Genomic DNA, 12,681 nt, shown 5'->3' on the forward strand with positions numbered 1-12,681 from the left:
TTCTGTTGCTCTTAAAACAAGCATCATAATAATTATATTAATAATTATAGTGACCAGTGATTTATTTCTAGTGAGAATTCATAACATGTTTTTTTTATTAAACAAAAAGAGAATAGAAAATACCAAACTACCTTTCTGCCTAATCATTGTATTCCAGGAGTGGGACTAAGTGGATCCTTTGGTCAGCTTTCTGCTTCATGTGACTTTCTTTTTTTTCCCTTTACTTTTCCTCTAAGGAAAGGTGCTTTCACACACAAGTGATGGGAGTGGCTCAGTGGTGTATGTAGCAGGAGGATGGTTGAGGAGGAATCTGGGATATATGGGTGGTGTTTCTATTGGGATAGCATCTTCTGGGTGATTGCCTTGACTGGAACATAAGTCTGGAAAAAGATAGGCAGAGAGAATGAAGACTTGTCTCAAAGTCTAAGTGGTCTTGATGCAGTTATGTATCATGGTGGTTAGAGATTTAGGAGGAGCATGTCAGGCTTTTGTTTTGTTCTGTTTTGTTCTGTGCTGACACTGGCCTGGGAGGGGGGATGAAACAGGAAGTGTGTACGTCTGCAGGAAAAGCCTGTAGTTGCTCTGGCAGGTGCTCACCGAATTAGTAAGCTATGGTTACAGCCCTGTACCAAGGGCTGCAGGTGTTTGAGTGCTGGGCTGGTGAAGTACCCTTGGCCACATGACGTGAGAGGTGAGGTTGCTTCCATAGTTACTTTAGAAAGCGCCATTTTTTCAAATGGCTAACTTCCGTCCTAACACTTGATTCTTCTTCCTGTAACTGCTGCCTCAGATGCCCCACTCACACATATTTTACCTCATTTCTAATGGGACTCTATTTGTAATAATGATAATAACTGCCCTTTGTTGAACACCTGTTTTGTGGCAGGCACTAAAATAAGCCCTATGTGTATCAGCTCATTTAATTCTCACAGCAACCTTATTAGGGTAAGAGCGACCTTTATCACCATTTTTTAGATGAGGAGATGGAGGTTAAATACCTGCTCAAGGTCATACAACTAGCAGTGATTTAAACCTGGCAGTGTAACTACAGAGCTCATACATTTAATTTGGTCATTTGTTTACTTAAAACATTTTCTTAAAGCTTTTTTTTTTTACATTTAATTTTTATGCCATGTTAGTTCTGTATTTCTGGGATTAATGCATGTGTTATGTAGACTAAGCCCCACATAAAGACAATTATGGCTGAAATCTATTTAACCTCTTAGAAAGTGCTGACAGTTTTTCAGTGTTTTAATGAGAGACTAAAATTAATTTGGGTTTAGAGTTTACCAATGTATTTTTTTCCAGATGATGAATTATTCAGTAGGTCTCCATTTCCCACCTGTTGAGATCTTTATTTTGAGGCTTTTATCTTCTGCTGGGTTTTGTCCATATCCTACTTTCCCAAGTTGGGTACGGAAGACTTTTTTTTTTTTTTAATTCAGTCAATTGAAAAACAATGAATATTGCTCTTTAAAACCTACTGCTTTTAATATAATTGCTTAAACTTTGCCTTTCATTTTGCTCTCTGCATGTGGTTTTATATTTATAGTTTTCATATAGCCTATTTTCTTTCATTCTTTTTTTTTTTTTTTTTTTGGTCTTTTTAGGGCTGAACCCATGGCATATGGAGGTTCCCAGGCCAGGGGTCCAATCGGAGCTGAAGCTGCCAGCTTATGCCACCATAGCCACAGCAATGCTGGATCTGAGCAGCATCTGCGACCCACACCACAGCTCACAGAAATGCCGAATCCTTAACCCACAGAGCAAGGCCAGAGATCAAACCCATGTCCTCATGGATGCTAGTCGGGTTCGCTAACCACTGAGCCACAACGGGAACTCCTCATTCTTTTTTAAAAATTTTTATTAGAGTATAGTTGACTTGCAGCTCATTGGGTCAGTTTTGCTGCACAGCACAGTGACCTCGTCCTACATACATATATATTTTGCTTGTTGATACTTTACTGATAAGACATACATGGTTAGTCATATCACATGTGTTTAACTTAATACTTAATCAGAAAAGGAGAGAAAGAATACCAGTTTAAATAACATGGGTAAGTGCTTCTTCTCTGGAGCACGTGACCTTGAGTGAATAGGCATTGGGGGCATGAATCCTGTTATCCCCTTAGTTGGTATTGGTGACTGTGTGCCACTCAGTCAACATTTCACTCTGAGAGGTGTGATTACTTTTGATACAACATGGTCCATAAAAACAAGCCAGTGACTCAAAGGAAGGAAGCTGTTTCAAGGCTGGATAAAAACTGGCTGAACCATACTTACTGAAAGAGAACGTGTTGGTCTCTGATAGGTTTTCCCAGGGTAATGTCAGCAAATGTGCCATTTCTGTCTTAGGTGTTTATGTTTGAACTAAACCCCTTCTAAGCTGTGACTCCTCTGTATTGAATGCCTGCTCAATGCCAGGCACCGAGATAGGTGCTAAAAAGATGAAAACTTAGTTTTCTCCTTCAAATAATTCACAATTCGATAGCTCATAGGCAAGGAACAGTGACTGCGGTAACAGAGAGGAAGAGAAGAATATCATAAAATTAAACAGGCAGATTTTTATAAGTTTATATTGATTCAAAATAGTTTATTTTGGAGATTATGTTAACCTTTTAAAAAAAGGAATCAGTGTTTTGAACATTGTTGTATGTGTGGAGTGACTTGCTAAATCTTACAGGGGCTAAAAGAACGATGAGCAAGAGTTTCTGTCTGTAGAAATCTCAAACCTCTCTATGTAGTTCTCGGATAAGCTAATCATGACGGTGTTCACCTGAATATCATGCCGTTTTAATTGCACCTGTCCTTACATCATACCTGTTTCCTTGTAGGTTTCTATATATGCTGTCCCAGAAAAGATTGGTCAAGTTCACCATGCCTTGGAAACAACTGTGAAGCTTCTTGAGTTTTATCAAAACTACTTTGAAATTCAGTACCCACTAAAGAAATTGGGTAAGAATCAAACAGTGCCTCTGATTTTCGTTACCATTATAATGAAGTTCATCATTGGATTCATTTTGCAATTGCCTTTTGAAGAAAGATCTTTTGCCAAAGTTATTTTAAAAGAAAACCAAGAAACACTATTAGTGCTTTAAAATTTGTATTTGTTAAGGTTATTTAGATTCCATGAATGTATCTGAACGTGGAGCCTGAAACAGAAGTTTATGGGGCTATTTCAAAGTGCTGTGTTATTGGGAATTTACTTAGGACTTAGTCTGGAGTTTGACTAATTCTAATTTCCTAAGAAATTCCTAATTCAGGGAGTTCACATCATGGCTCAATGGTTAACAAATCCCACTAGGAACCATGGGGTTGCAAGTTCCATCCCTGGCCTCACTCACTGGGTTAAGGATCCGGTGTTGCCGTGAGCTGTGGTGTAGGTTGCAGACACGGCTCGGATCTGGCATTGTTGTGGCTCTGGCAAAGGCCAGCAGCTACAGCTCTGATTAGACCCCTAGCCTGGGAACCTCCATATGCCGCGGGTGCGGCCCTTCTAGGTCAAAAAAAAAAAAGAAAAAAAGAAAAAGAAATTCATAATTCAAATAATAATGAGAGTAATGGGAGCTCAGTAAAGCAAGAGCATTTCAGGGCTGTTCAACATGGAGCTGGTTTTAGACAGAAGAGCGTTGGTTCTGCATTTTGTCGTGGCTCTCAGAAGTTATTCATTTTGAAGGATTTAGGGACATAGAAACAGTGACCCTACTGGGGGTTGATCAAGTCTTCCTCAGATGACAGATAGATGAGGAGCATTACAGGGCCAAGAAGGCTCCGTTCCTAAGGAGTATAAAATGAACTCACTGCTTCTGATTCCATGATAGACTAACAGGTAAAATATTTTGATTTTAACTAGGGAGTGCCTTTGTTGGGGGAAAATTGATCATTTCTTTCTTCTTTTGTGCAGATTTGGTGGCTATTCCTGACTTTGAAGCAGGAGCAATGGAAAACTGGGGTTTGCTCACCTTCCGAGAAGAGACACTTCTCTATGATAATAATACTTCTTCAGTGACGGATAGAAAACTGGTTACCAAAATCATTGCTCACGAGCTGGCGCATCAGGTATCAGCAACCAAGGCTGTTATATCTCATACCCATGGTCTGCCTTTCATAATAAAATGATGCTTTTTTTAACACAGTTTTAATTTTCAGATAAAATGCTATCTAGTAATCCCATTTTACAGATGTAAAAACTGAGACTCAGCTTTAGTAAGTTACTTGCCCAGAGTTATGCAGCTAATAAGTGGCAGCCCTGAGCCTTGAAGAACCAAACTCTCCTCAACAGCTCGCTCTCCCCCTCTCCCCCCATAATACATAGCTGTTTCGCTTCTGACACATGCCAGCCACACAGTATAACTTGATGGGGAAGAAACCTTTCCCTAAGATGCATTCTCTTCTCACAACCCTTGGACTGTAGTTGTCAGGACTAGATTTAATTTTTTGTCTTCTGCTAGAACTGGGTTCTTAATTTGGGAGAGGAAAGGAACTTTGTGTGATGTAGAGAAAAAGCAAGAAAATTGTATGGGTACATGAACCCTCCACTTTATTCCCCAACACCTTGTCTCTGTCATGCCCTCGATACGGTGCCTGTCAGGGAAGGGTAGGTTTGGGGCTGTCCTGATGGTGGGAAGATGAGAGTAGGGCATGCTCTGCTCAGTTGACTGCCTGGCTCAGACACAGGCTGTTGCCGGTTCTACAGCCCTTGTGAGGACTTACAGGACACTTGAGCACCTGAAGCGTATGCTTACTTATTGCTGTTACAGTAGGCACGGAGATGTTGTGAGGGGATCTGCTCTCGGCCCGTTGGCTCTGGGCCAGAACCACTGGAGGAGTATTTCTCTTTTACATCTTCTTTAGGGCTTAGCAGTCATCTTTTTCAGATACAAGTTTTAAGGCAATATCTTTGAAGAACATGCTTTTGCTATTCTCAAACATGTTTTGTTTCAATACCTACAAGCCCTTGGCCACAATGGCTAAATTGTTCACCCTTCATCTCACGCTTTATTTCAGGGATTTGGAGATGTTTTTTAGGGGAGTTTCACATCATTTTTTCTTACTACCTCATGGAAAAAGCCATTTGGAGTTCCCATTGTGGCTCAGCAGTAACGAACCCGCTATTACTTTCTTTCATAAAATTAGTAATATTATTTTCCACGGTGTCTACAACCATCATGAAAACTAAAAAGTAAATTTCTGTTATCTATTATTTCCACTGTGGAAAATAATAAGAGTCCATGAGGATGCGGGTTTGATCCCTGGCCTCGCTCAGTGGTTAAGGATCTGGCGTTGCTATGAGCTGTGATGTAGGTCACAGACGCAGCTCAGATACCATGTTGCTTATTCGACCCCTAGCCTGGGAACTTCCATGTGCCGCACATGTGGCCCTAAAAAGAGAAAGAAAAAGAAAAAGCCATTTAAAGGTCTTTCTTATTTCATCTATTTGTTTGCATGCCAACTTTCTTAGAGAATGTCGTTTGAATTCTTTTGGGAATCTTGTAAATACTGCCCTAATTGGGTGACTCAGGAGAACCAGGCTCAAGAACAGAAAGAAGTGCAGGCCCTCTGCCTGCAGGAACATCTCTCGCATAGGAATTTATTTTTTGGTTTTCATGATGTAGACACAATGGAAAATAATACTACTAATTTCATAATAGAAAGTAGAATAATTTCATTACATAGGAAGTTTTAGTGACATGACTAAAACTGTTTTTGTTTACCTAGTAGTGTGTGTTATATTGATAAAAGTGCATATTGTCTTTCTCACTTGTTTCCTTTAAGGTAAAATGTTGAATTTTCACTTTTAAAGTGAATTTATCTTACAAATATCATTTCTTTGTAAGCCTTTAATTTGGATGTAGTTTGTCTTAATTATAATAAGTGTATTTTTAAGTAATTGTAATCTGTAGGTAATTAACCTGACAATTCAATTATTAGAAAATTCTTGAGAATGTAAGGTTGGTTAGCAGTTTGTCTATCTCCGCAGTGGTTCGGTAATCTGGTAACAATGCAGTGGTGGAACGACGTATGGCTGAATGAAGGTTTTGCTACTTTCATGGAATATTTCTCTTTGGAAAAAATATTTCAAGAGCTCTCCAGTGTAAGTACACTCTTTGTTAGCCCTACTCTGATTGCTAGGGGGAGAAATAGTGAAATCAGACTTGACATGTATTTTCCATGCACTTGGAGTAATAAAAATGCTTCTAGAAAGATGCAATAAAACTGACCCTTGTTACTGAGCTCTATACCTCTTGACATTTGACAATGAAAATTATGCTTTTTCTTGAAGAACAGACTTGCAGTTGGCAAGGGAGAGGGGGAGGGAGTGGAATGGACTGGGAGCGTGGGGTTATTAGATGCAAACTATTGCATTTGGGATAGATAAGCAATGAGATCCTGCTGTATAGCCCTGGGAACTGTATCTAGTCATTTGTGATGGAGCATGGTGGAGGATAATATGAGAAAAAAAAATGTGTATATAGATAGATATAGCCATATACATATATATATATATACACATATATATATATATATATATATATACACATATATATATATATATATATATGTGACTGGTTCACTTTGCTGTACAGTAGAGAATTGACTGAACACTGTAGACCAATAATATAATGGAAAAAATAAAAATCATTTAAAAAATTTAAAAATTTACGCTTTTATTTACTGATGTATTTCAGAGAGCTGATACTATGTGAAATTATTTTTATACTTTGCTATTAAGATAGACATTTTAAATTCCTTTGCTACCTTCTGTTTTTAATAGATCTGGCCCTTCTGCCTGAGGGAATTTAGATAAAGTTGAAAAGCCTTTTTGCAAAACAAACCTTTTTATCCTATATATAAAGAGAGAAGGACATTAGGTAATTTTGTAGCAGTGCTGTCTTTATTATCACTGTGATCATTCTTATAACAGTGATACGTAAATTGATAGAGACAAATAATTTGCCCTTTTTAGTTACAAACTGTATTTTCAAACACCTGGAACATCATTCTGTTCTAGAGAGCATGGTGATGTTGTTACTGTGTTATCAGACTCTGGAGATGCTTCTTTTCCTTGGAGGTATTTGGACCTACTAGGTCATGATATGACAGATACTGCCAAAGAATTCAAGCAATAGGTGGAAACATATAAAGATCCCTTTCAACTCTAAAATTCTGTGACTTTCTATTAAACTTCTTGGATATATGATCAAAGACTGCTTCAGAAGAGGAGTCTCTTAGAGCTTTCAGTCCGACATTTTGTATGGGACTGTTCAGAAGTTTTAAGTGGTAAAATGAACTTCTTTTAAGCAAAGTATTCTAAATCTGTGTATGCTACTTAATTGAGCACTGGAATATACAATTTCACCACTTGGTGGTGCCCAGAATGTTTAAAAACTTCTGGTGTATATCTAGGGGAGCTCATCTGCTGAGGTCTCAAAGATTTCTTTTCTGTTTAAGAGTTATATTTTACTTCAAATGAACCTCAGTTAAGGGAAGTGTTTCTTAATAGAAAAACTAGATTATGTATGAGAAGTCAGCTCCTTTTTTTTAATTTCAGATTTTATTTTACAAACTTATACTAACCATTTTTAAATATTCATCTTGAATATCTGGATTTAGCGTTTGGTTGCTTTAGTAGTAGATTGTTATTTCATCCTTATGCTGCTGTTTAGGAATCACTGTTTTCCATGGGTCCAGAAAATTATAATTTTATTTTTAAACGTAAGGGATATGCATAAATACCACATTCTTCCTACATTTTCAAAAGCTTATTTCCGAAGTTTATTGAAGCTAGTTAATTTTTTATAATGACCTTAAACAGTAATTAGTCTAATGCATATAAATAATGATTATACTTGCTTCTGCCTTTAATACTGCTCATAGTTTCTTAATCTGTTTCATTTTTTTTTTTTTGCTAGTATGAAGATTTCTTAGATGCTCGATTTAAAACCCTGAAGAAAGATTCCTTGAATTCATCTCATCCAATATCATCGTCGTCTGTTCAGTCTTCAGAACAGATTGAAGAAATGTTTGATTCTCTTTCCTACTTTAAGGTATTGCTATGCACAAAAAAAAAGTACCTGGAGTAGGTTACAAATTAATTTCATATGTGAGTGAGTAAGCTGCCTAATTTAGATTATTTTAAAGATTAAAATAAGTATTATTTTTCAGGTATCCTGTTATACCTTAAGACATTTGCTTTTTTCTGTTTAAATCTCGGTCCTGTCTTCACCTGGATTTTCTTTTTTTTTTCCCTCTGTCTCTTGTTTAAGTTCTGGATTAGGGTTCTGGTCAACTGATCTTAATAGTAATACAATCTTTTAAAGTTGGATCACTGTCCAGATCTACAGGTATATTATGTCCAGGGAAGGTTCTAAGCCTTGGCTGTGTTATTCAGGATTGAGGTATGTTCCAAAGTCAGAACTGCCAAAACAAGTAAGCAAAAGGAAGTTTTTAAGAATTGGATTTATTGTAGAAATAAAAACATAGACTCGAGGTTTGAGGGTGAAACAAAATAGAAAGCTAGAAACCTGATTAGGATGATTAGAAGTCAGAACAGAACAGGGATAACAGTGCCATTTACATTTGTGTTGGGAGGGAGGACTGACTGTTACGGCTTGTTTGCCTCCTTACTCTGGTTGTCGGATTAAGACCATAAACTGAATCCCTGTCTTGGACAGAGAGGAAGATATATAAAACACATGAGTTACAGTTCATGTCATCAAAAGATCCATAGTTTAGGGGGGTGAGTACTTGTGAAGCAATAAGAGATAATACGTGCTAAGTGCAAGTATAGAATATTTTTGCCAGAGATAATGAAGAGAAATTTTTTGGAAGAAAATGAAAATTAAGATGGATTAAATAATAGGAAGAATACAGGTAAAGAGGAATGGGTACAGTAGAATAGAGCAAGAATAGGACGGTGGGGTCTGCAAAGAAAAAGTCAGGAATACTACTGGGCAGGAAATTTTTATTTAGAGAGTAAATGTTTGCAGTGGAAGCCATATGTGGAGTAGGGGAGAGATGAGAAAGGCAGGTTGGGGAAGGTCCAGAATGCCATCAGGAATCTGGACTTTTCTCTATAATCAGTGGGAAGCTTTAGAAAGTTTTAAATAGAGGAATGGCTTCATTAAAGTGACTGTTTAGTAGAATTACCTTGTTTCAGTTTATAAAGTAGATTTAAGTGGCAAGAGACCTAAAACCATACATTGTTTCTGAAGTCCACGCATGAAATGGTGAAAGTTTAAAAATAGGAGTGGAAATGAGATGGAAGGAAAATGATGGGTGTGAAAAAACCCTGGATGGAGGGAAGTATTTGAAGGACTTGGTGACAGGGTCAGGCAGATAAAGAAGGAGGCAGAAATGTTTTCCAGGTTCAAGGCTGACTCTCAGGGAGAATGGTAGTGCTGTTGGTAAATAAGGAAATCAGGAGTTCACTTAGCTATATTAGATATATTCCAATTAGAGCTACTGCTACATGTTGTATTTTTTAAAGCCCATACTAGACCTGCCAATACAGAAGATGTTACAGTGTATGCTTCGTTGTTATACAGGACAGCTATTTCATGATCTGTTGTTACACGGCTCTTTCTTCCTTTGACCCCCACCCCCGCCACTCTCCAAACCCAGAATTCATCATCTTCTGAGCATGTTGTCTCCACAGCATACCTAACCCCTCCCCGTCCGTATAGTAACTGCTTATTTCAGAATTGGGAATCTGGCAAATATCCCACATAATTGAGAAAAATAGGATACCGGATAGTTTACCACTGTTGTGTACAAGAAGGACGTATCAGGAGGGAAGTATGTTTGAAAGACATGTTCTATATGATATTCCTAATCTTTAAGCCTAAATCTGATGGAGGTTGCCCTATGAGAATTCAGTCATTTGGCAAACTGTGCAAGTACCAGCCATGTACTTAGCATTGTCCTAGGGGCTGGGAATACATCAGGAAACAAGGTGGACTATGTCGTTTGTACCATGGAACTTCCATTTCAGGGATCAGAGATAGGGACAGAGATGATAAAATGAATAAATAAATAGGTATTATGTTTGGTAGTAAGTGCCAATATGAAAATAAAGCATGGTAAGAGAAATGAGAGTGACAAAGGTAACGCAGTTTTACAGTTGGGGAAGACCACTGATACAGTGATATGTGAATACCACCTAAAGGATGTGAGGGAATGAGACGTAGACTTCTAGGAGAATGTTCTAGGCAGAGGAAATAACCAACGCATAGGGCTTGTGTGCAGAAATCAGTTAACGTAGCAGGCCTGAGACTGCCAGCCTTAGTAAGGTATAGTTGTAAAATTGGCCCTTGGCTGATATCTGGGAACTTGGATTTTGGAAGAGTTCCCACCATGCCCTGATAAAAATGGCTCATGTGCCCAAACTGTACAATGTAGTTTATGCTAAGCATCTGTTTTCCTTCTGGGAGTCTGGAATTTTGGTACTTGCTGTGCAGAGGATACCTCCATGACTAGCTCTCAATAAAAATCCTGGGTAGTGAATCGCTAATGAACTTGCCTGATAGGCATTTCATACATGTTATTACAACTTGTTGCTGAAGGAATTAAGTGCATCCTGTCTGACTCCACTGCAGAGGACTCTTGGAAGCTTGTACCTGTTCACCCCATAAACTTTTTCCCTTAGCTAATTTCACTTCATACCCTTTCACAGTAATAAATCATATGGTGAATATGACTATATACCGAGTCCTATGAGCCCCCCAACACATCATCATACCAGGGGCTTGTCTTGGGGAGCCCCACCCCAGAGCTTGAGATGAGAGATTGCTTGGCATGATCAAGCACCAGCAAGGAGCCAATGTGTCTGAAGTAGAATAAACACAGAGAAAGTAGTAGATGAAGTGAGAGGAATTATAGGAAGCCAGATCATTGTAGGGTCTAATTAGACATGATAACTTTATTTTATGCAAAGTGGAATGAAAAACCATTTGATAAAGAAAGTACCATAGTATGACTTTTATTTCTTTTAAAAGATTACCTTACCTCAACATCACATGGAGTCAAGATGACTGGTTAGGAGGTTGTTATAATAGATGAGTGGCAAGATGATGGAGGTGTGGACAAGGGTGGTAGTAGTGGAAGTGATGAGGCATGCTTGGATTTGGAATACATTGTAAAGTTTAATCCAGCAGCCTTTGCTAATGGAGTAGATATGGAATTAAGAGAGGAGTCAAAGATGACGTCAAATTTTTGCCTGAACATCCAGGAAAATGAAGTTGTTATTTGTTGAAACAAGATTATTTATTGGAGGCATGGATTGGGAAGTTAATAAAAAGTTCAACTTTTGAGTACATGTGAAGTGCACAATATATAGTAGGCACAGAGCTGGAAATGAGTCTGGAATTGAGGGGAACTCTGGTTTGATCTATAAATTTGGGAATCATTTAAAATCCCTGGGGTTGAGGAGATCAACCAGAAAGAAATTTAGAGAAGAAAAGAAGTCTGAAGATGAGTTCCTCATGGAACATGGGTTAAAGATCTGGCATGGTCACTGCTATGGCTCTGGTTACTCCTGTGACATGGGTTCAGTCCCTGGCCTGGGAACTTCCATATGCCATGGGCGAGGCCAAAAGAAAAAGATATATGAAGATTAAATGCCAAAATTTATTCCTGAGAAAGATAAGGCATGTCAATCCAAAGATACCAAAAGGGACGGCCATTGAATAGGGGAGGAATTAAAAGAGTGGTATGCCAAGGCCAAGTGCAGAAAGACGTTCAGGAAGGAGTGGGTGATCAGTCATATTAAATGCTACCAGAATGTGAGCCTGAGAATCGACATGGTTTGACACCATGAAGTTCACCAGTAACTTTCATAAAACCACTTTCAGTGGAGTGATGCTTGGAATATGGCTCAAGAGAAAAGGTAAAGGAACAAATAGAGAATGTCAAATGCAGACATTTGAGAATGTCAAATGCAGCTCTTTTGAGCAGTTTACTACAAAGGAGGAACAAGAAATAGGGTGGTAACTGGAGGAGGCATAGGGTTAAGGAAAGGAAGAGCATCATTTATTTGTTTAAGATGAAGATGGGTACATACTTTTTGTTTGTTAATTAAACTTTAAAATAAAGCAATTCTAAGAAACAAAAACCAAGCAGGAGGCCTAACTCTCCCAGACTTCAGGCAATATTACAAAGCCATAGTCATCAAGACAGTGTGGTACTGGTACCAAAACAGACATACAGACCAATGGAATAGAATAGAGGATGCAGAAATAAACCCAGACACCTATGTCAGTTAATCTTTGACAAAGGAGGCAAGAATATAAAATGTGAAGAAGACAGTCTTTTCAGCAAGAATTGCTGGGAAACCTGGACAGCTACATGCAAATCAATAAACTAGAACACATCCTCACACCATGCATGAAAATAAACTCAAAATGGCTTAAAGACTTAAGTATAAGACAAGACACTATCGAACTCCTGGAAGAGAACATAGGCAAAACATTCTCTGACATCAACCTTATGAATATTTTCTCAGGTCAGTCTCCCAAAACAACAGAAATAAAAGCAAAAATAAATCAATGGGAACTAATCAAACTGACAAGCTTTTGCATGGCAAAGGAAACCAAAATGAAAACAAAAAGACAACTTACAGAATGGGAGAAAGTAGTTTCAAATGATGCAACTGACAAGGCCTAATCTCTAAAATATACAAAA

At 38.1% G+C, this 12,681-nt stretch overlaps 1 protein-coding gene across 1 annotated transcript in view; it reads left to right on the forward strand.

The window, feature by feature from the left end:
- Nucleotides 1–12,681, forward strand: part of LNPEP (leucyl and cystinyl aminopeptidase) — a 91,224-nt gene that overhangs the window by 51,626 nt on the left and 26,917 nt on the right. Inside the window, 4 exon segments of the mRNA NM_001105291.1 lie at nt 2,835–2,955; nt 3,905–4,059; nt 5,981–6,094; nt 7,914–8,048. Coding sequence (NP_001098761.1) covers nt 2,835–2,955; nt 3,905–4,059; nt 5,981–6,094; nt 7,914–8,048 — 525 coding nt within the window.

The sequence above is a fragment of the Sus scrofa genome, chromosome 2, assembly GCF_000003025.6.
Source record: "Sus scrofa isolate TJ Tabasco breed Duroc chromosome 2, Sscrofa11.1, whole genome shotgun sequence".
Taxonomy (NCBI): Eukaryota; Metazoa; Chordata; class Mammalia; order Artiodactyla; family Suidae; genus Sus; species Sus scrofa.